Consider the following 25256-nt stretch of genomic DNA (forward strand, 5'->3'; position numbering starts at 1 on the left):
GTTAGGAGTTGATTTTGTATCTGAGAGGAGTAAAAGAGTGGAAGTGAAGAGTAGAGTGGGAGAGTGAAGTGTGAAGCAAAGAATTGTGGCTTTGGGGAAGCCTGAATAGCTACTGGAGGTTTCTCAGTCTAAGGAGGCTGAAAGGAGAAACATAGCCAGTTTTCTTTAGTCAAGGGAAAGGCTAAAGGATAAGCTTGTTAATGTATTTGATCAAGGAAAGATCAAATAGGGAAGATATTCCTGTACTGAAACATTGTTTAGTAACAAGAGCTTCACCTCAGTAAGATACTGTGTAACCTGGAAGAGTGAAATGTTTAGCTAACCAAGTGTTATTCAAAGTTCTATAAAATAAGTTATAATCTTGCAACCACATGCTTTCTACTCAATAAACCAGTTATCTTTTGTTGAAGACAGTCTCATCTCCATCCATTCTGCGTCTGTATTGCCATATCACACACTTCAAATAAAATTTGAAGAAAACGGCACTCTCTAACTTGACACTTTCCAAAGGTCTCGGGCAAATGGTGGCAGTTACCATAGACTACATATAACAATTGGCCTCCACTATACCAGTTGGTGGCAGAATTCAGAGAAATAAACAATAAACCTCCCTCTACTCTCCTGTCACACGACAGCGCGTATGCTTTCTCTCCACTCTGATCACCTCCTCGCACAGATTATAGGAAGAGCATTGCTTGTCCAGAACTCTGAAATGCAAAATCATCCATTTGGGTGGCTGAGATGGAGGCACTTTTGCTTCCTGGTGGTTCAGTGCACACAGACTTCATTTCGTGCACAAAAGGAGTAAAATATTGTGTATAAAATTGCCCTCATGGTATATGTATAAGGTAACTGTGAAACAAATTAATTTTGTGTCACAAAAATATATATGCATGCATGTACATAATGAGATATCTTTGAGATGTGGGTCCTATCTCCAATATATCTCATTATGTATATGCAACTATAAAAAAAATCTGATATCTCAAATACTTTTGGACACAGTCATTTCAGAGGCAGGGTGCTCAACCTGTGGTTGCTGATGCCATTTATTTATTTATCGTGTCAGGGGAAGACCAAACAGTTGCATTGCATTTTTTAACAAACAAACAAACAAAACACAAAGTTTGCAAGCTTGGTAGTTGATTAAATGTCCTTTGACCAGTATCTGGCCACTTGGAGTGCCTCTGGTGTTGCTGCAAGAAGGTCCTCCATTGGGCATGTGGCAGGGCTCAGGTTGCATTGCAGTAGGTGGTCAGTGTTTTGCTCTTCTCCACACTCGCTTGTCGTGGATTCCACTTTGTAGCCCCATTTCTTAAGGTTGGCTCTGCATCTCGTGGTGCCAGAGCGCAGTCTGTTCAGCGCCTTCCAAGTCGCCCAGTTTTCTGTGTGCCCAGGGGGGAGTCTCTTATTGGGTATCAGCCATGGATTGAGGTTCTGGGTTTGAGCCTGCCACTTTTGGACTCTCGCTTGCTGAGGTGTTCCAGCGAGTGTCTCTGTAGATCTTAGAAAACTATTTCTTGATTTAAGTCGTTGACGTGCTGGCTGATATCCAAACAGGGGATGAGCTGGAGATGTCACTGCTTTGGTCCTTTCACTATTGGTTGCTACATTGGGCCAATTTTACAGTGATGGCAAACATTGTGCCTAACATATCATCAGTAACCTTCTCACCTAGATTCCCCCTCCTTTCCAAGTGCAGATTCCTATTCCCTTTAAAGCAGACTATGAAACTTATTCCTAAGCATTGTTTCAAACTCTCTTGTAAAGCAATCTTTGGTGCTGATTCAGCTTTGTACTGTTGCAAAAGTAACCATAGTCTGTGTTGGGAATAGCCGTGCAGGAAATGGGGTAGAAACAAACCCTCACCTCTGAATTCAGGTGAAGAGAGATCGGAATGTCAGTTAATGAAGGCAAAAGCTCCTTGTATGGACTGGCCCTGCTTGTGGCCACCAGAGAGCAGAGCCTTTCTACTCAATGTCCTTAAAATCTGTCTGTGTGTCTGCTTTCAAGTCTCCTGCCAACTTATGGAAACCCCATGTGTCTCACACAGTTTTCTTTGGCAAGGAATCCTCAGAGGTGGTTTCCCAGTTCCTTCCTCTGAAATAGAGCTGACAACCCTGGGATTTCTTGGTGGTCTCCAATTGACGTCCCTCGCTTAGCTCCCAAGACCAGGCGGAATTCCGTTGCCTTTGGGGTATTTAAGTCCCTAAACTCCCTCATTTTCTTTTTGGAAAATGTGCCAGGTACAAGTTGTGGCATCCAGGACAAAAAAGCAAAAAGGTGTCTGCTGTAGCTTTCCTAATTTAGCACAGCCCCATATGCATTGGAGTCTCGGGATTACTAGAATGCTAGCCTCTTCAAAATTTTAGATACTGTGAAGTCAGATCCAAGGTAGGATTAGGTCAGTTGGCTTATTTGTGGCTTTGCAAAGGAGCATGCCATGACCAATGCGTGGCAGCCACCACTGGCAGCACATTGTCACCTAAGAATATAGACCAAGCTTTGGAATGTCATAGAATCATAGAATCAAAGAGTTGGAAGAGACCTCATGGGCCATCCAGTCCAACCCCATTCTGCCAAGAAGCAGGAATATTGCATTCAAATCACCCCTGACAGATGGCCATCCAGCCTCTGCTTAAAAGCTTCCAAAGAAGGAGCCTCCACCACACTCCGGGGCAGAGAGTTCCACTGCTGAACAGTCAGGAAGTTCTTCCTCATGTTAAGATGGGACCTCCTTTCTTGTAGTTTGTAGCCATTGTTCCATTGTGTCCTAGTCTCCAGGGAAGCAGAAAACAAGTTTTCTCCCTCCTCCCTGTGGCTTCCTCTCACATATTTATACATGGCTATCATATCTCCTCTCATCCTCCTCTTCTTCAGGCTAAACATACCCAGCTCCTTAAGCCGCTCCTCATACGGCTTGTTCTCCAGACCCTTGATCATTTTAGTTGCCCTCCTCTGGACACATTCCAGCTTGTCAATATCTCTCTTGAATTGTGGTGCCCAGAACTGGACACAATATTCCAGTTGTGGTCTAACCAAAGCAGAATAGAGCATGGGGAGCATGACTTCCCTGGATCTAGACACTAGGCTCCTATTGATGCAGGCCAAAATCCCATTGGCTTTATATGCCGCCACATCACATTGTTGGCTCATGTTTAACTTGTTGTCCACGAGGACTCCAAGATCTTTTTCACACATACTGCTCTCGAGCCAGGCATCATCGTCCCCCATTCTGTATCTTTGCATTTCGTTTTTTCTGCCTAAGTGGAGTATCTTGCTTTTGTCCCCGTTGAACTTCATTTTGTTAGTTTTGGCCCATCTCTCTAATCTGTCGACATCGTTTTGAATCCTGCTCCTGTCCTCTGGAGTCTTGGCTCTCCCTCCCAATTTGGTGTTGTCTGCAAACTTGATGATCCTGCCTTCTAGCCCTTCATCTAAGTCATTAATCCAGATGTTGAACAGGACCGGGCCCAGGACGGAACCCTGCGGATGGCACTCCGCTTGTCACTTCTTTCCAAGATGAAGAGGAAGCATTGGTGAGCCCCCTCTGGGTTCGTCCATTTAACCAATTAAATATCCAGTTAAGATGGTGTCTGTTGGTCAGATTTTCCACTCACATACCTTTGAATGATGCATACAGAAACCCAAAGGTTGTCCTACACATTTCCCCCCTCTCTGTTTTGACACTGGGGAAAGCTCCTTTTCAAAACCAAGATGTTAAGACAGGTTGCAGAGTCTGTTTTGCAGGTTGAGATCAGGAGTTTGTCTTCACCCTCCCATGTTTGTCACACAGCTGCTTGTCCTTCTTCTTACCAAAGTGTTCCTCCTCCGTTTCACCTTCATCCTTTGCACTCGGTTTGACAGCATAGCTTCACATCCCATGGCCCCCAAACAGCTGAAAACCCAGCAAGTGTTGACAATTACAAAGGAGCCTGCTTGCTTTCTGCTCCTTGTAATGTTTTCCCCAGCTCCCTGTAACTGTTGAACATCACGATAGGTTCACCTTGCTGAAAACACCAAACTGCACACAGCCAAAAGTCTTTATAGTTTATTAAAAAGTAAAAGATAAAAAGTTCTTAAAAGCAAAAGTAATGTCCTAAAAGATCAATCCAAAAAACACTTTGAGGCATGATCCAAAAAAGCACCAGCAAAACAAAATCCTATGCGAACATGACTGAGTCCTGAGACCATGAACACAAGAACTGCAAGATAATCCAGACAAGCAAAATGCAAGCTTCTTGGTTAAACGAAAAGTTGCTCTGACAAAGGTTTGGTCCCAAACACACAGCTTAATACCCTTTGCAAAACATGAAGGCATTTCTTTGGCCTCCGCCCTCCTTCTTGTTAGCTATTCTCACACTCCTTCGAACTCTGAATTCCAAACAGTCAGCACGATCTAAGGTTCCCGTTTCGTCAAGGTCAGTCTGTTCGTTAGTGTTATCCAGTTTGCCTTCCTGCTCATTATCAGGCTGAGAACTGTCCTCCTTCTCTGAGCCAATTTGCACCTGCACCTGGCTAGGTTCAGTATCAACAAACTCATTTCTTGCTGTGGGAAACTGAACTTCCACACCCTGTTCCTCATTGACTATAGCAGGGACATTTTGAACCAGATTGTCAACCTGAATCCCATCATCCTCATCAGAGGCACTCTGTGGTTCCAGCTGAGTCACAACAGTAACCTCTGCTGATCTGCAGGTGAAGGTTCTCCTCTCCATCCCGCTGTGCACTGAAATGGGTAATGCTTGTGCTTGGCTCAGGTTCCTTTCCAATCACAAAGCCCCTTCCCTTCTTGCCTCCCACTTCCTGCTCAGGTGTTCCTTGAGAAGTCTGACTTGGCCATGGTGGTCCATGCTCTTGTTACATCTCAAATAGACTACTGCAATGCACTCTACATGGGCCTGCCTTTGAAGACTGCCCGGAAGCTTCAACTAGTCCAACGGTCAACAGCCAGGTTGCTCACCAGAGTGACGTACAGGGAACATACAACTCCTTTGTTACGCCAACTCCACTGGGTACCGAACAGCTTCCGAGCACAATTCAAAGTGCTGGTTTTAATCTTTAAAGCCCTAAATGGTTCTGGCCCAGACTACATGTCCGAACGTATCTCCTTCTGCGAACCATCACGAAGTTTAAGATCTTCAGGAGAGGCCCTGCTCTTGATCCCACCACTATTGCAAACACGGTTGATGGGGACAAGAGACAGGGCCTTCTCGGCAGTGGCCCCCCACCTGTGGAACGCCCTCCCTAGAGATACCAGATTGGCCACCTCCCTCTTGTCTTTTAGAAGGAAAATCAAGACCTGGTGATGGGACCAAGCGTTTGATCAGTGAGCAGCAAGTGGAAGAAGATGATAATTATAATAATAATAATAATCTTTATTTCTACCCCTCCACTATCTCTCCAATGGGGACTTGGGGCAGCTTACATGAGGCCAAGCCTAAACACAGATTACAGCAGAATAAAACCAAAAACGCAGACAATAAAAAATAATATCATAAGTACATAAAACATGTGAAAGCATAACTATATAAAATTACAATAAATACACAACTTATGGCAATGAATTGACCCGGTCTGGTTTTTGGATTTCGATTTTAATCAATGTGTCTTAATTAATTGTTTTAACTGTTGTTTCAATATTTTTAATATTTTGATTGTACTGTGGTTGTTTTTATGATGCTGGCATCATAGGATGCTTTTGTTAGGCCGCCCTGAGTCCCTCTTCGGGGGGAGAAGGACGGGGTATAAATGTAGGAAATAAATAAATAGATAGATAAAATCCTCAGGCCAAGGAAGGGTCTTCCTCCTAGATATTGGCCCTTCCTCCCCAGACCGGTTGCCTCATCTCCTCCCAGACACCACTGGGAATTTGCAAAGCAGCGGAGCGCCGTCTGTGGAATGAATCAATCCTTTTGTTTAAGTAATACATGCCAGATCTGATTATGTGGAAATGGAGCTGCCTCTCTTGTTGCCGACTCCCATCTTGAGAGCCTCCTGTTGCGAGAAGTGTGTGCTGAGTCGAGGTTAAAGCCCACAACCCACAAGAGGGGACGCAGCTGAACACAACTGGACTGTAACAACACAAAACGTGCCTGTGGTTACTTAGGCCAAAATCCCCGCTACACCCAGGTCTCGGAGGGACTTGAGCAGGTGCTTCACTCTGCAAAGCAGCATCTCCATGTCAGTTGTTCACAAATAAACCAAAGGGGATCGGGTCAGGTGTGTCAAATCAGTTAAGGAACCTCTGGTCTCAAATGTGCCTATCCAAGAACAGAAACCCACGCAGTACAGCGGCTGAACTGTTGCTTTAAAATGGCTGGACTTCTGGGAGATGTGTTAGACTTTTGGAGAAGAAGCTGTGCCCTTATTTATTTATTTATCACTAGCTGTCCCCTGCCACGCGTTGCTGTGGCCCAGTCTGTTGATCTGGAAAATAAAGTAATGAGAAAGTGTTGGTTTCTAATATATATAATTTCTTTCTGCTTGCGGGTAAACAGTATTCCTTGCTGTTCCAGCAGACCTCACCTCTGAGGATGCTTGCCATAGATCCTTGCGAAACGTCAGGAGAAATGCCTCTAGAACATGGCCATATAGCCCGAAAAACCCCACAAGAACTGAGTGATTCCGGTCATGAAAGCCTTCGACAATACAGTATTCCTTGCTGTTTCTTTGTCAGTGTTGATGTGGAGATTGTCTGGTTTGCCCACTCTGGAACATGCGACATATAATTGTCCTTCTTTAGGGGTCCCTTTCAAATCTATGATACTATATCTGTGTGTGTGTGAATAATATCTATCTATCTATCTACCTATCTATCTATCTCTATGGCTGGATGGCTCTTTGTTAGGAGGGCTTTGTTTATGTTTTCTTGCCCTGGTGAAGGGAGTTGGATTGGATGGCCTTAAGTATTTTCTGTTGGCCATGGGGGTTCTGTGTGGGAAGTTTGTCCCGATTCTGTCGTTGGTATGGTTCAGAATGCTCTTTGATTGTAGGTGAACTGTGAATCCCAGTGACTACAACTCCTCAATGTCAAGGTCTATTTCCCCCAAACTCCATCTGTGTTCATATTTGGGCGTGTTGAGTATTCGTGCCAAGTTTGGTCCAGATCCATCATTGTTTGAGTCCACAGTGCTCTCTGGGTGTAGGTGAACTACAACTCCCAAACTCAAGGTCAATGCCCACCAAACCCTTCTAGTGTTTTCTGTTGGTCATGGGAGTTCTGTGTGCTATGTTTGGTTCAATGTCATCATTGGTGGAGTTCAAAATGCTTTTTCATTGTAAGTAAACTATAAATCCCAGCATCTACAACTCCCAAATGACAAAATCATTTTTTTAAGTGATGTTCACTCCTTGGGTTAGTAGGTGTCTTGTGGCCAAATTTGGTGGCAATTTGTCCAGTGGTTTTGAGTTCTGTTAATCCCACAAACAAAATTTTATTTATATAGATGTCAGAAGCGACCCCAGGGTACAGTTGTAATGTATTTAAAAACACAAACTTTAAAAACATTATACTAAATGCTCTTTGACCAGTAGCAGGCTTTTTGGAGTGCCTCTGGTGTTGTTATAAGAAGGTCATAGAGTCATAGAATCAAAGAGTTGGAAGAGACCTCCTGGGCCATCCAGTCCAATCCCATTCTGCCAAGAAGCAGGAATATTGCATTCAAATCACCCCTGACAGATGGCCATCCAGCCTCTGATTAAAAGCTTCCAAAGAAGGAGCCTCCACCACACTCCGGGGCAGAGAGTTCCACTGCTGAACGGCTCTCATTCTCTCCTGACGTTTTGCCTGCATCAATGGCAAGCATCCTCAGAGGTTGTGAGAGAATGCCAAGGCAATGAATTGAACTGGTATCTCATTTGGCATTATTTTCTGTCACTGGCATGCTGCCCTCTGTTGTCATGTGGCATTGTAGTAGGTGATCCGTGGTTTGCTCTTCTCCACACTTGCATGTCTTGATTTAAGTGCAAACTTCAGCCTTCCAGGTTTTTTGGACTTCAACTCCCACTGGCTGTTAGGAATTGTGGAAGTCCAAAACACCTGGAGAGCTGAACTTTATGCATGCCTCTGTAGGTGTAAGTGGGCTTTGTGGGTCATAGAGCCAGGCTGAGGGAGGTGCCAGGCCATATGCCTACCAATGCTTCCTCTTCATCCTGGAAAGAAGTGACGAGCGGAGTGCCATCAGGAGGGTTCCGTCCTGGGCCCGGTCCTGCTCAGGATCTTTATTAATGACTTAGATTAAGGGTTTGGAGGCGTCATCAAGTTTTTAGACGACACCAAATGGGGAGGGAGAGGCAAGACTCCAGAGGACAGGAGCAGGACTCAAAGGGATCTTGACAGATTAGAGAGATGATGGGCCAAAACTAACAAAATGAAGTTCAACAGTGACAAATGCAAGATACTCCACTTAGGCAGGAAAAACGAAATGCAAAGATACAGAATGGGGGTTGCCTGGCTCGAGAGCAGTACGTGTGAAAAAGATCTTGGAGTCCTCGTGGACAACAAGTTTAACATGAGCCAGGAATGTGATGTGGCGGCAAAAAAAGCCAATGGGATTTTGGCCTGCATCAAGAGGAGCCTAGTGTCTAGATCTAGGGAAGTCATGCTCCCCATGCTCTATTCTGCTCTGGTTAGACCACACCTGGAATATTGTGTCCAATTCTGGGCACCACAACTCAAGAGAGATATTGACAAGCTGGAATGTGTCCAGAGGAGGGCGACTAAAATGATCAAGGGTCTGGAGAACAAGCCCTATGAGGAGCGGCTTAAGGAGCTGGGCATGTTTAGCCTGAAGAAGAGAAGGCTGAGAGGAGATATGATAGCCATGTATAAATATGTGAGAGGAAGCTACAGGGAGGAGGAGGGAGCAAGCTTGTGTTCTGCTTCCTTGGAGACTAGGACGCAATGGAACAATGGCTTCAAACTACAAGAGAGGAGATTCCATCTGAACATGAGGAAGAACTTCCTGACCGTGAGAGCCGTTCAGCAGTGGAACTCTCTGCCCCAGAGTGTGGTGGAGGCTCCTCCTTTGGAAGCTTTGAAACAGAGGCTGGATGGCCATCTGTCAGGGGTGATTTGAATGCAATATTCCTGCTTCTTGGCAGAATGGGGTTGGACTGGATGGCCCAAGAGGTCTCTTCCAACTCTAGGATTCTAGGATTCTGTGTGTCTAATGTGTGGATTGTGTTAATGTTTGCTAACATCTGATCCCTGGTTCCCCTGTTGTATTTGCCTATCATTCTGGTGCGGCTTCCACCCACATTACCGGGTCCTTTGGTGAGCGAAAGAGGGTCTGTGGTGGGCAGTGGGCCCCTTCCCCATTCCTGGGTGGTCCAGGCTGCCTTCTTGTTGCTCTGGCACTGGCAAGCTTCCTTTGGTTGCAGCACCACGGTTTGATTTGCCGGCCCGCCGTCTGGTGAGGTTCCCACCTCGGATTGGTATCAGCTGTGTTTGTTTCTCCCACCAGATGGAATGGTCTTAACAGGAAGATGACTCAATGGAAGCGGGTGCTTTTTTCCTCCCCCTGCCATGAAAGAAAATCCTGCTGTAAAACAGTCCCTCACTACTTCTCTTCTATGACTCTGCCAGATTGGAAACCTTTTCTCCCTCCCTCCTCCACTTCTGTAGACACCATTATAGTTTGGACAATAAAACTTCTGCTACGCGAGCCAGAAAAGTAATGACATCTTGCTTAGTGCAACGGTTGCAGGGCTGTTTTCCATCCCGGAACGGCTGAACTCTTGCTCCTTCCCACCGGACGGCTACTGGTCTTGAGGCAGGCGGCCTGGAGGCACGGGCTCGGAAGGGCTTGGGCCAGCCGTGGGCTAAATCAAGGGCTGGGCTCTTGGCATGTTTGAGGCCTCTGGGAGCATCTGGGAGGAGTCTCCAAGGCAGGAAAAACCCTCCATCCTTAGGACTCAAACAGGGTCATGTGGACTTTCCTAAACAGAAAGAGACAAGGAGTTTCCGTCAAAGGGAAAGTGGGACTCAAAAAGGAGGTGGTGTTTACTTGCATTTGGCGACCTGCAATGTAAACTATTTATTTATCATGTCAGGGGCAACCACACCATTGTATTACATTTCTAACAGAACAAAACAAACGAACAGATTTAAAAAATACCACAAAGTTTGCAAACTTGGTCGTTGATTAAATGTCCTTTGACCAGAATCTGGCCACTTGGAGTGCCTCTGGTGTTGCCACAAGGAGGTCCTCCCTGGTGCATGTAGTAGGGCTCAGGTTGCATTGCAGCAGGTGGTCAGTGGTTTGCTCTTCTCCACACTCACATGTCATGCCATTGGTTGAAGTTCTGGGTTTGAGCCTGCCACTTTTGGACTCTCACTTGCTGAGGTGTTCCAGCGAGTGTCTCTGTAGATCTTAGAAAACTATTTCTTGATTTAAGTCGTTGACGTGCTGGCTTTATTTATTTTATTTATCGTGTCGGGGCAACCAGTCGATTATATTGCATTTCTAACAGAACAAAGCAAACAAACAGACAAAATACAAAATTTGTGAGTTTGGTAGTTGATTAAATGTCCTTTGACCATTATCTGGCCACTTGGAGTGCCTCCGGTGTTGCTGCAAGAAGGTCCTCCATGGTGCATGTGGCAGGGCTCAGGTTGCATTGCAGCAGGTGGTCAGTGGTTTGCTCTTCTCCGCACACGCATGTCATGCCATTGGTTGAAGTTCTGGGTTTGAGCCTGCCACTTTGGGACTCTCACTTGCTGAGGTGTCCCAGCGAGTGTCTCTGTAGATCTTAGAAAACTATTTCTTGATTTAAGTTGTTGACGTGCTGACTTTATTTATTTATTTATTTATCGTGTCAGGGCAACCAGTCGATTATATTACATTTCTAACAGAACAAAGCAAACAGACAAAATACAAAATTTGTGAGTTTGGTAGTTGATTAAATGTCCTTTGACCAGTCTTTGGCCACTTGGAGTGCTTCTGGTGTTGCTGCAAGAAGGTCCTCCATCGTGCATGTGGCAGGGCTCAGGTTGCATTGCAGCAGGTGGTCAGTGGTTTGCTCTTCTCCACACTCGCATGTCGGGGATTCCACTTTGTGGCCCCATTTCTTGAGGTTGGCTCTGCATCTCGTGGTGCCAGAGCGCAGTCTGTTCAGCGCCTTCCAAGTCGCCCCGTCTTCTGTGTGCCCAGGGGAGAGTCTCTCATTTGGTATCAGCCATTGATTGAGGTGCTGGGTTTGAGCCTGCCACTTTTGGACTCTCACTTGCTGAGGTGTTCCACCTAGTGTCTCTGTAGATCTTAGAAAACTATTTCTTGATTTAAGGCGTTGACGTGCTGGCTGATACCCAAACAAGGGATGACCTGGAGATGTCTCTGCCTTGGTCCTTTCACTATTGGCTGCTCCTTCCCGGCGGATGTCAGGTGGTGCAATACCGGCTAAACAGTGTAGTTTCTCCAGTGGTGTAGGGCGCAGACACCCTGTGATAATGTGGCATGTCTCATTAAGAGCCACATCCACTGTTTTAGCATGGTGAGATGTGTTCCACACTGGGCATGCATACTCAGCAGCAGAGTAGCATAGCGCAAGGGCAGATGTCTTCACTGTGTCTGGTGTGATCCCCAGGTTGTGCCAGTTAGCTTTCGTATGATATTGTTTCTAGCACCCACTTTTTGTTTCTAGCACCCACCCTACAATCTGGACTCCACCAATGATGGAATTGAATCAAACTTGGCACACAGAACTTCCATGACCAACAGAAAATACTGAGTTTGGTGGGCATTGAACTTGAGTTCTGGAGTTTGTAGTTCACCAACATCCAGAGAGCACTGAGGATTCAAGCAATAATGTATCTGGACCAAACTTGGCATGAATACTCAATATGCCCAAATGTGAACACTGGTGGGGTTTCGGGAAAATAGACGTTGACGTTTGGGAGCTGTAGTTGCTGGGATGTATAGTTAACCTACCATCAAAGAGCACTGTGAACATCACCAACAATAGAATTGAGCCAGACTTCCCACACAGAACCTCCATGACCAACAGGAAATACTGTGTTTTCTGATGGTTTTTTGCGACCCCTTTGACACCCCCTTGCGACCCCCCCAGGGGTCCCGACCCCCATGTTGAGAAACACTGGTTTAAGGCTTTGTAGGCTAAAGACAGGAGCCCCCGGTGGCGCAGTGGGCTAAAGCACTGAGCTGCTGAGCTTGTTGATCGAAAGGTCGCAGGTTCGATTCCGGGGAGCGGCGTGAGCTTCCGCTGTCAGCCCTAGCTTCTGCCAACCTAGCAGTTCTAAAACATGCAAATGTGAGTAGATCAATAGGTACCGCTCTGGCGGGAAGGTAAGGGCGCTCCATGCAGTCATGCCGGCCACATGACCTTGGAGGTGTCTAAGGACAACGCTGGCTCTTCGGCTTAGAAATGGAGATGAGCACCACACCCCAGAGTCATACATGACCGGACTTAACGTCAGGGAACTACCTTTACCTTTACCTAGGCTAAAGACAGCACTTTATCAGAATCCTAGAGTTGGAAGAGACCTGGTGGGCCATCCAGTCCAACCCCATTCTGCCAAAAAGCAGGGAAATCACATTCAAAGCCCCCCTGACAGATGACCATCCAGCCTCTGTTCAAAAGAATCTCCTTTTCTGTAGTTTGAAGCCATTGCTCCATTGCATCCTAGTCTCCAGAGCAGCGAAGACAAGCTTGCACCCTCCTCCTGATGATTTCCTTTCCCATCTTGATCCCTAGCCTTCATCATGTCTCCTCTCAGCCTTCTCTTCTGCAGGCTAAACATGCCCAGCTCTTTAAGCCGCTCCTCATAGGGCTGTATAATATGCTGTACTACTCTGTTAGAGATCCCAAATGTTCCTACATAGACATCATCCCCTTTCCCAAAAGCAGTGTGGCTGTTTGCATCAGTTTCTGGAGGCCTGCAATATGTGCAAGTTGCCCTTGCCCTCCTCTTTCTGTTTGTGGGCTTTCTGTTCTGGCTGCTGTTCTGGCTGCTGTTCTGTTCAGGGCCTTCCACCTGGGTTTTTGTTCTCAACGTTGTCATTCCTTCTCTTCAGACGCCTGGAGCAGCGAGGAGATGACAGGCAGCTCTGGGAACCGTCAGGCCCTGGCCTTGGAGCCAGCGTGCAGTGGCCTTTTTAATCTGCCATGAAATTGAGAATCACGGGTCTTGTTTGTACAGCTGAAGTTCAGAGGCTGCCGTCTTAGGGGGTGCTTCCATGGGGAGCACTTAAGGGTTTGGAGGACGTTTCAGCCCCACTTGCTTGCTGCCTTGAAGGGCTCTCCTGTCTTGGTGCAGAGCTCTTCCTCCTCCTCCTCCTCCTCCTCCTCCTCCTCCTCCTCCTCCTCCTGCTGCTGCTCAGTTTGTCTTCCTTGTGGGAGTGTTCTGTTGTTGTTGTTGTTGTTGTTGTTTTCTATAAGTTTTTATTGAGCACTAGCCGTCCCCTGCCACGTGTTGCTGTGGCCCACATGGTGGTTCTGTGTGGGACGTTTGGCCCAATTCCATCATTGGTAGGGTTCGGAATGCTCTTTGATTGTAGGTGAACTATAAATCACAGCAACTACAACTCACAAATGTCAACATCTATTTCCCCCAAACTCCATCTGTGTTCATGTTTGGGCATATGGAATATTCGTGCCATGTTTGGTCCAGATACATCAGTGTTTCTCAACCTGGGGTCAGGACCCCTGGGTGGGTCGCAAAGGGGTGTCAGAGGGGTCGCCAAAGACCTTCAGAAAACACAGTATTTTCTGTTGGTCATGGGGGTTTTGTGTGGGATGTTTGGCCCAATTCTATCATTGGTGCAGTTCAGAACGCTGCTTGATTGTAGGTTAACTATAAATCCCAGCAAGTACAACTCCCAAATGTCAAAGTCTATTTCCCCCAAAGCCCATCAGTGTTCACATTTGGGCATATTGGGTATCCGTGCCAAGTTTGGTCCAGATCCATCATTGTTTGAGCCCACAGTGCTCTCTGGATGTAGGCGAACTACAACTCCCAAACTCAATGCCCACCAAACCCTTCCAGTATTTTCTGTTGGTCATGTAAGTTCTCTGTGCCAACTTTGGTTCAATTGCATTGTTGGAGGGGTTCAGAATGCTCTTTGTTTACATGTTAACTAGAAATCTCAGCAACTACAACTTCCAAATGACAAAATCAATCCCCCCGCCAACCCCACCAGTATTCAAATTTGGGTATACCGGGTATTTGTGCCAAATTTGCTCCAGTGAATGAAAATACATCCTAAAGATCATTATTTACATGATGATTCATAATGTTAGGGTTATGGTTGGGGGTCACCATGACATGAGAAACTGTATTAAGGGGTCGCAGCATTAGGAAGGTTGAGAAACACTGAGATACATCATTGTTTGAGTCCACAGTGCTCTCTGGATGGAGGTGAACTACAACTCCCAAACTCAAGGTCAGTGCCCACCAAACCCTTCCAGTATTGTCAAGGGAGTTCTGTGTGCCACACTTGGTTCAATTCCATCATTGGTGGAGTTCAGAATGCTCTTTAGTGTAGGTGAACTATAAATCCCAGCAACTACAACTCCCAAATAACAAAATCATTTTTTTTAATGATGGTCACTCCTTGGGTTAGTAGGTGTCTTGTGGCCAAATTTGGTGTCAATTCGTCCAATGGTTTTTGAGTTATGTTAATCCCACAAACAAACATTACATTTTTATTTATATAGATTTTTAAGGAAAGAAAAAAAAAAGAGGATGAGGCTACTGGAGTTTTTGTTAGTAAATTACATATTTGCCGTATCTGGGTTGCTGTGAGTTTTCCGGCCTGTCTGGCCATGTTCCAGAAGCATTCTCTCCTGGCGTTTCGCCTGCATCTGTGGCAGGCATCCTCAGAGATTGTGGGATCTGTTGGAAATTAGGCAAGTGGGGTTATATGCCTGTGGAATAATGTCCAGGATGGGAGAAAGAATTCTTGTCTGTTGGAGGCAGGTGTGAATGTTGCCATTGGCCTGCTTAATTATTTATTATTCATTTATTTACTACATTTATATACCTTCCCTCTCAGCCCAAGGGCGACTCAGAGCGGTTAACCATAGGCAACAATTTGATACCACAAACACAAACACAGAGTAACGGATATAGATAACTGATATAGGAAATTTGACGATTTGACGATGGAACTGGACAATGTTTGACAATAAAGAGACGCTAATGATGTTGTTTTTATTGCGTGTTGTGTTTCACGTTGTTTTAAATGTTTAATTTGTACTATGATATTATGTATACTGTTTTGTTGGAAACTGCCTTGAGTCGCCGATAGGCTGAGAAAGGTGGTATACAAATACAGTAAATAAATAAATAAATAATAGATAGATAGATAGATAGATAGATAGTAGGCTTGGGCGGTTTCGTTCGTTAATTTCGTAATTCGTTATTAATTCGTATTTAAATTAGCTTACGATGCAATATTGAGCCATGCAGGAATAGTGTGAGGAGTAAATTAGATTCGAAACAAGTTTTTCAATTTATTTCGTAATTATTTCGTAATTATTTTCGCAAGTCTGGTGCAAGTTTTATAGTTGTTGTGTGTTTTATCACACCAACAGTCAACAACAGAGGGAGAGGGAAGCTTCAGAAGTTCCCCCTGTCCCATTTGGAGGTGTTTTTTTTTTAGCATATTGCGCAATCGCGTCCGCCATTAACGAATCGATTCGTAATTATATGAAATTTTATAAAATTCGAAATTTTTAAAAGGAAAATTTCGGAATTCTTTAAAAAAACGAAACGCGATGGACCCCTAAAAACGAAACGAGTTTAGAAACAATTTTTTCCGTTGTTACCCAAGCCTGATAGATAGATAGATAGATAGATAGATAGATAGATAGATAGATAGATGGCAATTCGACGGACGAGGCTGTTTTATTGTTTTAATGATTATTTTGTTGCTTGTGGATGTATTGTTTTTAACTTGATTTATGTCTAATTGTAGTGCATAATTGTAATTGTTTGTGCTGGCATTGAATTTTGCCATTACTTATGTGTAAACCGCTTTGAGTCCCCCTCGGGGTGAGAAAAGCGGTATACAAATACTGAAAATAAATAAATAATAAATACCAGTGCAGATACAACAAATTAAAACAATCATAGATATTTTAAAATACTAACAGCGATATAAAACATAAAAATCATACACAGGATTTTAAAGCATTATCAAAGCGTCTCCATCTCAAATCATTGTCCAGTTGCATTGTAAATTGTCCATAATATCATGATTAGCATTGAATGACCTTGCAGCTTCAAACCCTGGCTGTTTCCTGACTGAGGGGATCCTTTGTTGGAAGGTTTTAGCTGAATTCCAGACAGGAAGCAATCAGGGCCAGCTAACACCTCCCAGAGATGTTTTCTCTGGTTCTTTACAAAAGAGTGTTGTATTCTTAAGGCGTACCAAGTGCGACTGAGGAGCCCATGGTCTACGTGGCCCCAAAGACATTCCGATAGATAGATAGATAGATAGATAGATAGATAGATAGACAGACAGACTCGCCTCCCCCTGCCATGTGTTGCTGTGGTCCAGTCTGTGTATATGTATTTTGTGTATGTATATATTTGTGTATATGTGTATATATGTGGTTTTGTGCATGCATTGTAATATTTTTGGGATTTTAAAGCCTCTTCCACTGTGTTTTTCAGTGTTTTTATGAGTGATGGTCACTCGTTGGCCTGAGAGGTGCATTGTGTCCAAATTTGGTGTCAATTCGCCCAGTGGTTTTTGAGTTATGTTAATCCCACAAATGAACATTACATTTTAATTTATATAGATGGGAAGATGCTCCCACGGTTCTCAGAGCCTTTATGAGCTGCCCTCAGGTCCTAACTGGCGGTGGTCTGCAGGAGATTAGACCAACTCAGTCACTTGTGGTCAGCAGCGGTCACTTCAGGTCCATCTATCTGACCGTCTCTTCTGTTTTTCTTGCAGAGTGGAAATAGCTTCCATGTTTTTGACCAAGGTCAGTTTGCAAAGGACGTCCTTCCGAAGTACTTCAAACACAACAACATGGCCAGCTTCGTACGGCAGCTGAACATGTGTGAGTATACTTTCCCCCGGGACCCTAACTCTGTACCTTCTCACTTCAAGTCTCTCTTTGGAACACGAATGGGAAATGGGACAATGAAAGCTTGGCAACAAATAGGTTGCCACTTACAGAGCTTTAGGAATAATAATAATAATAATAATAATAATAATAATAATAATAATAATCCATCATAGAGATCTCGTTTGCTGTGACATACCATGCTTTTGTGTCAATAATAATAATAATAATACCTTTATTTACATTCAATGCCCAAATACAACAACAATACATCCATACTGACAAAATTTAAACAACCTAACATATAAACACAAATTATAACTTAACTAAAATTAAATAAAAATCACAGCCTGTTATGACAGACATAAGACAAAACAAAACACCCTGGGGATCTTTCGGCTGCCAAGGAATCCCTGTCATTGGTTCTCCTTAGTTTGGAAACCATGCAGAGGCACACAGACCCACCAGATAACATTCCTCTTGTGAAATATCTTGGCATAATCCTTTTTAGAGATCCCCTGTGGCTTCATAACCTCAATGTTGTTATTTGTCTCAATAATGAGACTAAATATTGATAAGTATAATAGTACCGGGATTGTGGCGCAGCTGGCTGAGTGTCAGCTGCATTAAAATCACTCTGATCAAAAGGTCATGAGTTCGAAGCCAGCCCCGGTTGGAGTGGGTTTCCAACCAATTGTGTGTAGCCTGATGTCGACCTTTGCAACCCGAAAGACAGTTGCATCTGTCAAGTAGGAAAATAAGGTACCACCTTAAAGTGTGGGGAGGCTAAATTAACTGATTTATGAGGCCAGAAAGAAGACTGCAGCAAAGCATTCCAGCGGGGAAGCATGCGGGAATGCGGAAGTGCTTCATCAGCGTCGCAGATGGACGTTGGAAGCGAGAGCTCCCCTGGCGGCCAGAAAAAAGTTAAATAGCCTCTGTCTATGTCTGCATATGTTTGTATGTCAAAAATTGGCATTGAATGTTTGCCATATATGTGTACACTGTAATCCGCCCTGAGTCCCCTGGGGGGTGAGAAGAAGGGTGGAATAGAAAAGCTCTCTCACCAATACCACAACATGAAACCATGTGCAAGGATAGCAAATGCTAGTTTCTGGGTCTGGGTGGGAGCCTTGGAGGTCCATCCGAACCCCACAAGCTTTTCATTGCTGGCTTTGCACCTGAGGCATTCCCTTGGTCCCGTTGCCAACCTGCCTCCTCTCCCTTACCTTTCAGATGGCTTCCGGAAGGTGATCCACATTGAGCAGGGAGGTCTGGTGAAGCCAGAGAAGGACGACACGGAATTCCAGCACCCCTACTTCCTGCGAGGCCAGGAGCAGCTCCTGGAGAACATCAAGAGGAAGGTCACGAACGTGAGTCTGCCTGGACAGCGTCTGGCACAGAGCCAGAGACCCTTCCAACAGCTCATTGTGGGGGAGGCAGGAGTGCTCTTCCCACCAGTTAGCGTCTGCAAGGGAAGTGTGTGTTCCTTCAGCTCCAGGCTTGGCTGGCACCTGTTCAGGTTGCCCGACTGCTCTTGTCTGTGACAAGCAACCAGACGTCTGTGTGCCTGAGGCCAGAAGGATGAGCGGGTACTGTTTATGGTGGAGAGGAGACGGTTCCTCTTTTGGTACTGAGACCTCTTGGGTTCCGTTTAGTCTCCGGCTGAGCCAAAACTGACACTTGGAGCCTGTTGCATCTCATGCCATGTTTTGCTGAGCGTCCATTTTGGGGCCCCAAACACCCTGAGGAGAAAGCCTGTGTGTTTTCAGCCCTTGTGGCTTCTGTAATCAGCCCGCTTTCCCACTAGTTCTGCAGTTTCAGGCTCACTATGACTCCCACGTGTGTTTGGATGCTTTGTATTTCAAAGGATGCTCCAAGCCATTTCTCCCAAGCCATTCCCTGTTTGCAAAGGAGAGGAAAAATTCCTTGTAACCGTGGGGAAAGTCGAAACCACACGGAGCTTTTCCTATTCCTGCCCTAACAATATACACCCTATTTTTAGTGGAATTACCATTTCCATGTGGCTCATCCCATTCCTTCTGCAATGAAATGCATTTGCTGTTTTGGTACCCATTATCACAAACTGGGGAGATTTTTTGGGGCTCTTCACTGTATTTGTCACCTTAAAACTTTGGTGTGTGATCCACAAATCTGTGCCCAGCCCTTATTCCAGGTCATTTCTGAACAAGATGAAAAACCCAGTAAGAAGAACTTATGTACAGGTCGTTTGCCCATCTGTGTGACCAGCCTTTCCTCTGTTTTTCTCTGTCTCTCTGCACAGCACACTTACGATGGAAGCTCCTTCTTTGGAGGCTTTTAAACAGAGGCTGGATGGCCATCTGTCAGGGGTACTTTGATTGTGCTTTTCCTGCATGGCAGAAGGGGGTTGGACTAGAATCATACAATCCTAGAATCATAGAATCAAAGAGTTGGAAGAGACCTCATGGGCCATCCAGTCCAACCCCCTTCTGCCAAGAAGCAGGAATATTGCATTCAAAGCACCCCTGACAGATGGCCATCCAGCCTCTGCTTAAAAGCTTCCAAAGAAGGAGCCTCCACCACACTCCGGGGCAGAGAGTTCCACTGCTGAACAGCTCTCACAGTCAGGAAGTTCTTCCTCATGTTCAGATGGAATCTCCTCTCTTGTAGTTTGAAGCCATTGTTCCGCGTCCTAGTCTCCAAGGAAGCAGAAAACAAGCTTGCTCCCTCCTCCCTGTGGCTTCCTCTCACATATTTATACATGGCCCTCATCATGTCTCCTCTCAGCCTTCTCTTCTTCAAGCTAAACATGCCCAGCTCCCCAAGCCGCTCCTCATAGGGCTTGTTCTCCAGACCCTTGATCATTTTAGTCGCCCTCCTCTGGACACATTCCAGCTTGTCAATATCTCTCTTGAATTGTGGTGCCCAGAATTGGACACAATATTCCAGGTGTGGTCTAACCAAAGAGGAATAGAGCATGGGGAGCATTACTTCCTTAGATCTAGACACTAGGCTCCTCTTGATGCAGGCCAAGATCTTTTGGATGGCCCATGTGGTCTCTTCCAGGTCTGTGATTCTATGTTGGTCTCTGCACACAAATAAGGCAGATGCATACAATACGCAGCCTTGTGTAGAAAGCTGCTTAGAGAATCCAGGAGTGCAGGACCTGAGAAGGCAGGAATAGTGAGAAAGAAAAGGGATGTGCTGGCTTTAGCCTGTAAAGCCCTAAATGGCCCGACCCAGTTTACCTGTCCGAACATATCTCCCCTATGAACTATCAGAAAGGTTAAGATCATCTGGAGAGGCCCTGCTCACAAATGTGACTGGTGGGAACGAGAGACAGAGCCTTCTCGGTGGTGGCTCCTCGGCTGTGGAACTCCCTCCCCAATGAAATCAGGTCTGCCCCCTCCCTTCTGACCTTTTGTAAAAAACTTAAAAGCTGGCTGTGGGATCAAGCATTTGAGAATTGGGTGCAGCAACAATTTTATTTATTTATCTATTTACATTATTTCTATCCCGCCCATATCAGTCCAAGGCAACTCAGCATACAAAGTCGGCACAATGCGATGCCATAAAATACATATATTGTCGAAGGCTTTAATGGCCGGAATCACTGGGTTGTTGTAGGTTTTTTCGGGCTGTATGGCCATGGTCTAGAGGCATTCTCTCCTGACGTTTCGCCTGCAGGTCTTCAAATTCTTCCTAAAGACTGCCAACGTAGGGGCTTGTCTGGTGTCTTTGGGGAGGGTGTTCCAAAGTCGGGGGGCCACCACAAAGAAGGCCCTGTCCCTCATCCCCACCAACCGCACCTGTGATGCAGGTGGGATCGTGAGCAGGGCCTCTCCGGATGAACGAAGAGAGCGTGTGGGTTCATAAGCGGAGAAGCGGTCACGCAGGTAGGCAGGTCCCAAACTGTTAGGGCTTTGTAGGTAAGCACCTGCACCTTGAATTGGGCTCGGAAAATAAACAGCAGCTACTCTAACATCAATCTCTTCTAAGGTTTCCAGAGAGGGAAAAACTCAGTCACTACATCTCTCCTGACACACAATTTATTTATTACTTCGCTTATATACCGCAATTTTCAGCCTAATGGCGACTCATTGCGGTGTACAACATGGAAAAACAGGTGCAAAAATTCAACATACAAAAAAAATACACAGTACATCATTATCAAAACAAACATCCCATCAAAAACATTAATATAACTACAAGCCATTCCGAGTCGTCTCATCGTCAAGTTCACAATCCAATATCATTTTCGTTGTTCCATTCCTATGGTCGAGTTACCCGTTATTGCACTACTATTCAAATGCCTTCTCAAACAACCAGGTCTTTAACTTCCTGCGGAATATCAACAGGGAGGGGGCTAGCCTGATGTCTACGGGAAGGGTGTTCGACAGCCGAGGAGCTACCACCGAGAAGGCCCTATCCCTCGTCGCCGCCAGCCGTGCCTGTGACGCAGGCGGGATCGAGAGCAGGGCCTCCCCGGAAGATCGCAAAGTCCTCATGGGCTCATAGGCCGAGAGGCGGTCAGTTAGGTATCTTGGGCCGGAACCGTTTAGGGCTTTATAGGCCAATGCCAGCACCTTGAATTGAGCCGAGAGACAAGCAGAGAGAGATGTCACAGCACATACTCTCCATACTACAGTGTAAGAAGGCAGAAGTCAGATTCAAAAAGGCTATCGTTCAGAAGACATGGGGATGGGAAACCCTTTGTCTATTCCAAGCTTCCTAAATTCCTCCTCATTGAGGACTTGAGACTTGGGCAGTGTGCAGTTGAATTCCAACACCAGGCAGCCTGGATCTTGCCCGTGTTGCCCTTTCTCATTGGTGCGTTGGCCAGGGAGTGCTGCCTGCCTGGATCTTCACGTCTCTTGGCTCCCATTCTGGCTGAGAAGAGCCACTTTGCCCTTTGCCGATGAGGCCCGGCTATATCTCTTTTCCTTTGGATCAGGGTGAATGACCTTCTCCACCTTTCCCTAGGTGTCCAGCATCAAGAGTGAGGACGTCAAGGTTCGCCAGGACAACGTGAGCAAGCTCTTGACGGATGTCCAGGTGATGAAGGGCAAGCAGGAGAGCATGGACTCCAAGCTGATCGCAATGAAGCAGTGAGTATGTGGCTGTCTGGGCTGTAAGGTGGGAGGGGGGAGACCTTGTATCTAAAGGGGGGCCGGCCTGCCTTGCGCTGTGTTCCAGCACCTCCTGCTGGCTACGCCAAATGCAGGCGCATTCCAGTGCAGGAAATAATACTCTCAAAGGCCACAAGCTTTATTGGAGACCAAAGAGTTTATACAGCAGGTGATGTTGGATCTCAAGATAACTGTTCCATACATTTCTAGGTCAAGCAATTCAAATATTCCATGGTCTTTATTCCCATTTGTTAGTAAGCAACTTTGCAAGACACTTTGCAGGAGGCAGGCTGGTGAGAAGCACTTAAAGGTGGACAAAACACCTCTGTTTTTATTTATTCGGCTATCCTTTATAACTCTTTCCAAAGCAGGAGTTCTCTGGGCAGCCCAGAAACAAATGTGGCATGAAAACAGTAAGCTAGCATGACTCAGCATACATTTAAACTGTCTCCATTGATGAGTTGCTGTGAGTTTTTCAGGCTGTATGGCCATGTTAAAGTAGCATTCTCTCCTGATGTTTCACCTACATCTGTGGTTGGCATCTTTGGAGGTCTGTTGGAAGTGAGGCAAGTGGGATGTGTGTGTGTGTCTATATAAATAAAAATGTAATGTTCGTTTGTGGGGTTGACATAATTCAAAAACCACTGGACGAATTGACACCAAATTTGGAAACAATACACCTATCAGGCCAACGAGTGACCATCACTCATAAAAACACAGCGGAAGGGACTTAAAACATGAATACACACACACACACACACATATATGGAATGTCCAGAATGGAAGAAAGAGCCCTTGTCTGTTGAAGTTAGTGTGAATGTTGTATTTAAAGCTTGAATAGCATTGAGTAGCCATGAAGTTTGAAAAGTCAGTCAGTGAGGGTTATTTATTTATCGTGTCAGGAGCGAACCAAACTGTTGCCTGGAGGCATCCTCTGTTTGTGAGGTGTTAGCTGGCCCTGATTATTTCCTGTCTGGAATTCCCCTGTTTTCAGAGTGTTGTTCTTTATTTACTGTTCTGATTTTGGAGGGTTTTTTTTAATACTTGTAACCAGATTTTGTTCATTTTCATGATTTCCTCCTTTCTGTTGAAATTGTCCACGTGCTTCTTGTGGATTTTAATAGCTTCTCTGTGTCGTCTGAAGAGATGGTGATGGTTGTCAGAGTGGACCAGCATTTCTGTGTTCTCAAATAATATTCTGTGTCCAGGTTGATTCACCAGGTGCTCTGCTATGGCTGACTTCTCTGGTGGAATCAGTTTGCAGTGCCTTTCATGTTCTTTGATTCATGTCTGGGCCGGTAGGCTGTTAGGAATTGTTGGAGTTGAAGTCCAAAACACCGAGAGGGCCAAAGTTGGCCCATGCCTGATTTATGCTGTTGTAAGCCTTCTGCAGGTGTGTCTCATTCCATAGAGGAAGCATGAAGTCCAAAGCTTGCAGATCCCACTTCCTGAAAGATTAGTCAGTCGCTTTAGACAGTTGCTGATTCCTCATTTTGTGGCCGAGGTGGTCTTTCCAACAATGCCGGCCCATCTGTTCTGATGCCAGCAGTAGCCATAAACCGTGTTACTCTTTGCCTATGGAATGTGAGGATGATGACCCACTAGACTCAAGAAAGCCAGTCTTGGCTTGGGAGTGGGGTGGCTTTGGCCATTTTGCTGACCAGTGCCAGATGTTGCTGAACCACCGAGATAAGTGCCAAATGGCACCCTTCTTGGGCTTGGAAGCTGGCATTCTTGTGCAGGAGACTTCCCTTGGGAGGTGCTCTTTTTGCAGAGCCAAGCGCATGGCTGCAGAGCTTCCATCTGTCCACACTGTCGTGCTGCAGAGCTGATGGATGAACTCAAAACTGCCCTCCCAAGAAGCTTGACCTGCTGGTTTACTTATATCAGGAGTTTCTAGACATGACAACAAAGAGATCTCCTTAAGCTTGCCCCAGGCATTCCCTTCTACTTTCCTTCACTTTCCTAAATCTGTGCAAAATATCCTATAATGTTTGGCAGGAGACTATAGCTTTTTGCATTGCATTCCATATGTGTCTCCTCACTGGTTGGCAGAAAACACAGACCATAAATTAGGTGCACGGTTTCTTTTCCGAATCTTGCTTTTCTTGGCATAGAGTATGGTTTCGGTGTGCTGCAAACAAGGGAGATGAAAGAGCCAGAACATGATTGCCTCAGACTTTGTTTCTTGGGCTCTTCCATTCTTACAATATGAATGGGTCCCTGAATTAGTAAGCTCAGCAAATATCTCACTTATACAGAAAATAGAAAATAATAGAATTCAGCGTATACTTGTATAAACTTATTATACTGTTCCACACATGCCCAGTGTGGAACACATCTCACCACGCTAAAACAGTAGGTGTGGCTCTTAATGAGACATGCCACATTATCACGGGGTGTCTGCGCCCTACACCACTGGAGAAATTACTCTGTTTAGCCGGTATTGCACCACCTGACATCCGCCGGGAAGTAGCAGCCCATAGTGTGGAGAAGAGCAAACCACTGACCACCTGCTGCAATGCACCCTGAGCCCTGCCACATGCACGATGGAGGACCTCCTTGCGGCAACACCAGAGGCACTCTAAGTGGCCAGATACTGGTCAAAGGACATTTAATCTACTACCAAGCTTGCAAATTTTGTTTTGTGTCTGTTTGTTTGTTTTGTTCTGTTAGAAATGTAATACAATTGTCTGGTTGCCCCTGACACGATAAATAAATAACCAGCCCTCCCCAAAATGAGACTTGAAATATTTCTGGTTGTTGTTTACAATGTTTTATTTTGTTCATGATGTTGGTTATACGTGGTTTTAATTTTTTTTTTGCCTTGTTTTAATTATATGTTATTTTGGGCTTGGCCTCATGTAAGTCGCCCCGAGTCCCTTCAAGGAGATGGAGGCGGGATAGAAAAATAAAGTTCTTACTCTTCTTCTCCTTCAGATCACTAGTAATTGTTGGAATTCAACCCCACACTGCTCAAGTCTCAAGTCCTCAATGAGGAGTACTTAGTTCTGTCAAGTAGGAAATTAGTTCTGTCAAGTAGTACTTGCATGTTGTGGCTCAGCTGGAGCCTCAGGCAGAAGATGGTGGGATTCAGATTCA

The 25256-nt window shown here is 45.4% G+C and overlaps 1 protein-coding gene across 2 annotated transcripts in view; it reads left to right on the forward strand.

Annotated features, from left to right (window-relative positions):
• Positions 1-25256, forward strand: part of HSF1 (heat shock transcription factor 1) — an 83032-nt gene that overhangs the window by 5996 nt on the left and 51780 nt on the right. For both annotated transcript variants that reach the window (XM_060776026.2, XM_060776027.2), the window contains exons 2-4: positions 16929-17037; positions 18280-18416; positions 22009-22133. In XM_060776026.2, the coding sequence (XP_060632009.2) occupies positions 16929-17037; positions 18280-18416; positions 22009-22133 (371 nt within the window). The remainder of the gene's footprint in view (positions 1-16928; positions 17038-18279; positions 18417-22008; positions 22134-25256) is intronic.

Source organism: Anolis sagrei, chromosome 4 (assembly GCF_037176765.1).
Source record: "Anolis sagrei isolate rAnoSag1 chromosome 4, rAnoSag1.mat, whole genome shotgun sequence".
NCBI classification, from domain to species: Eukaryota; Metazoa; Chordata; class Lepidosauria; order Squamata; family Dactyloidae; genus Anolis; species Anolis sagrei.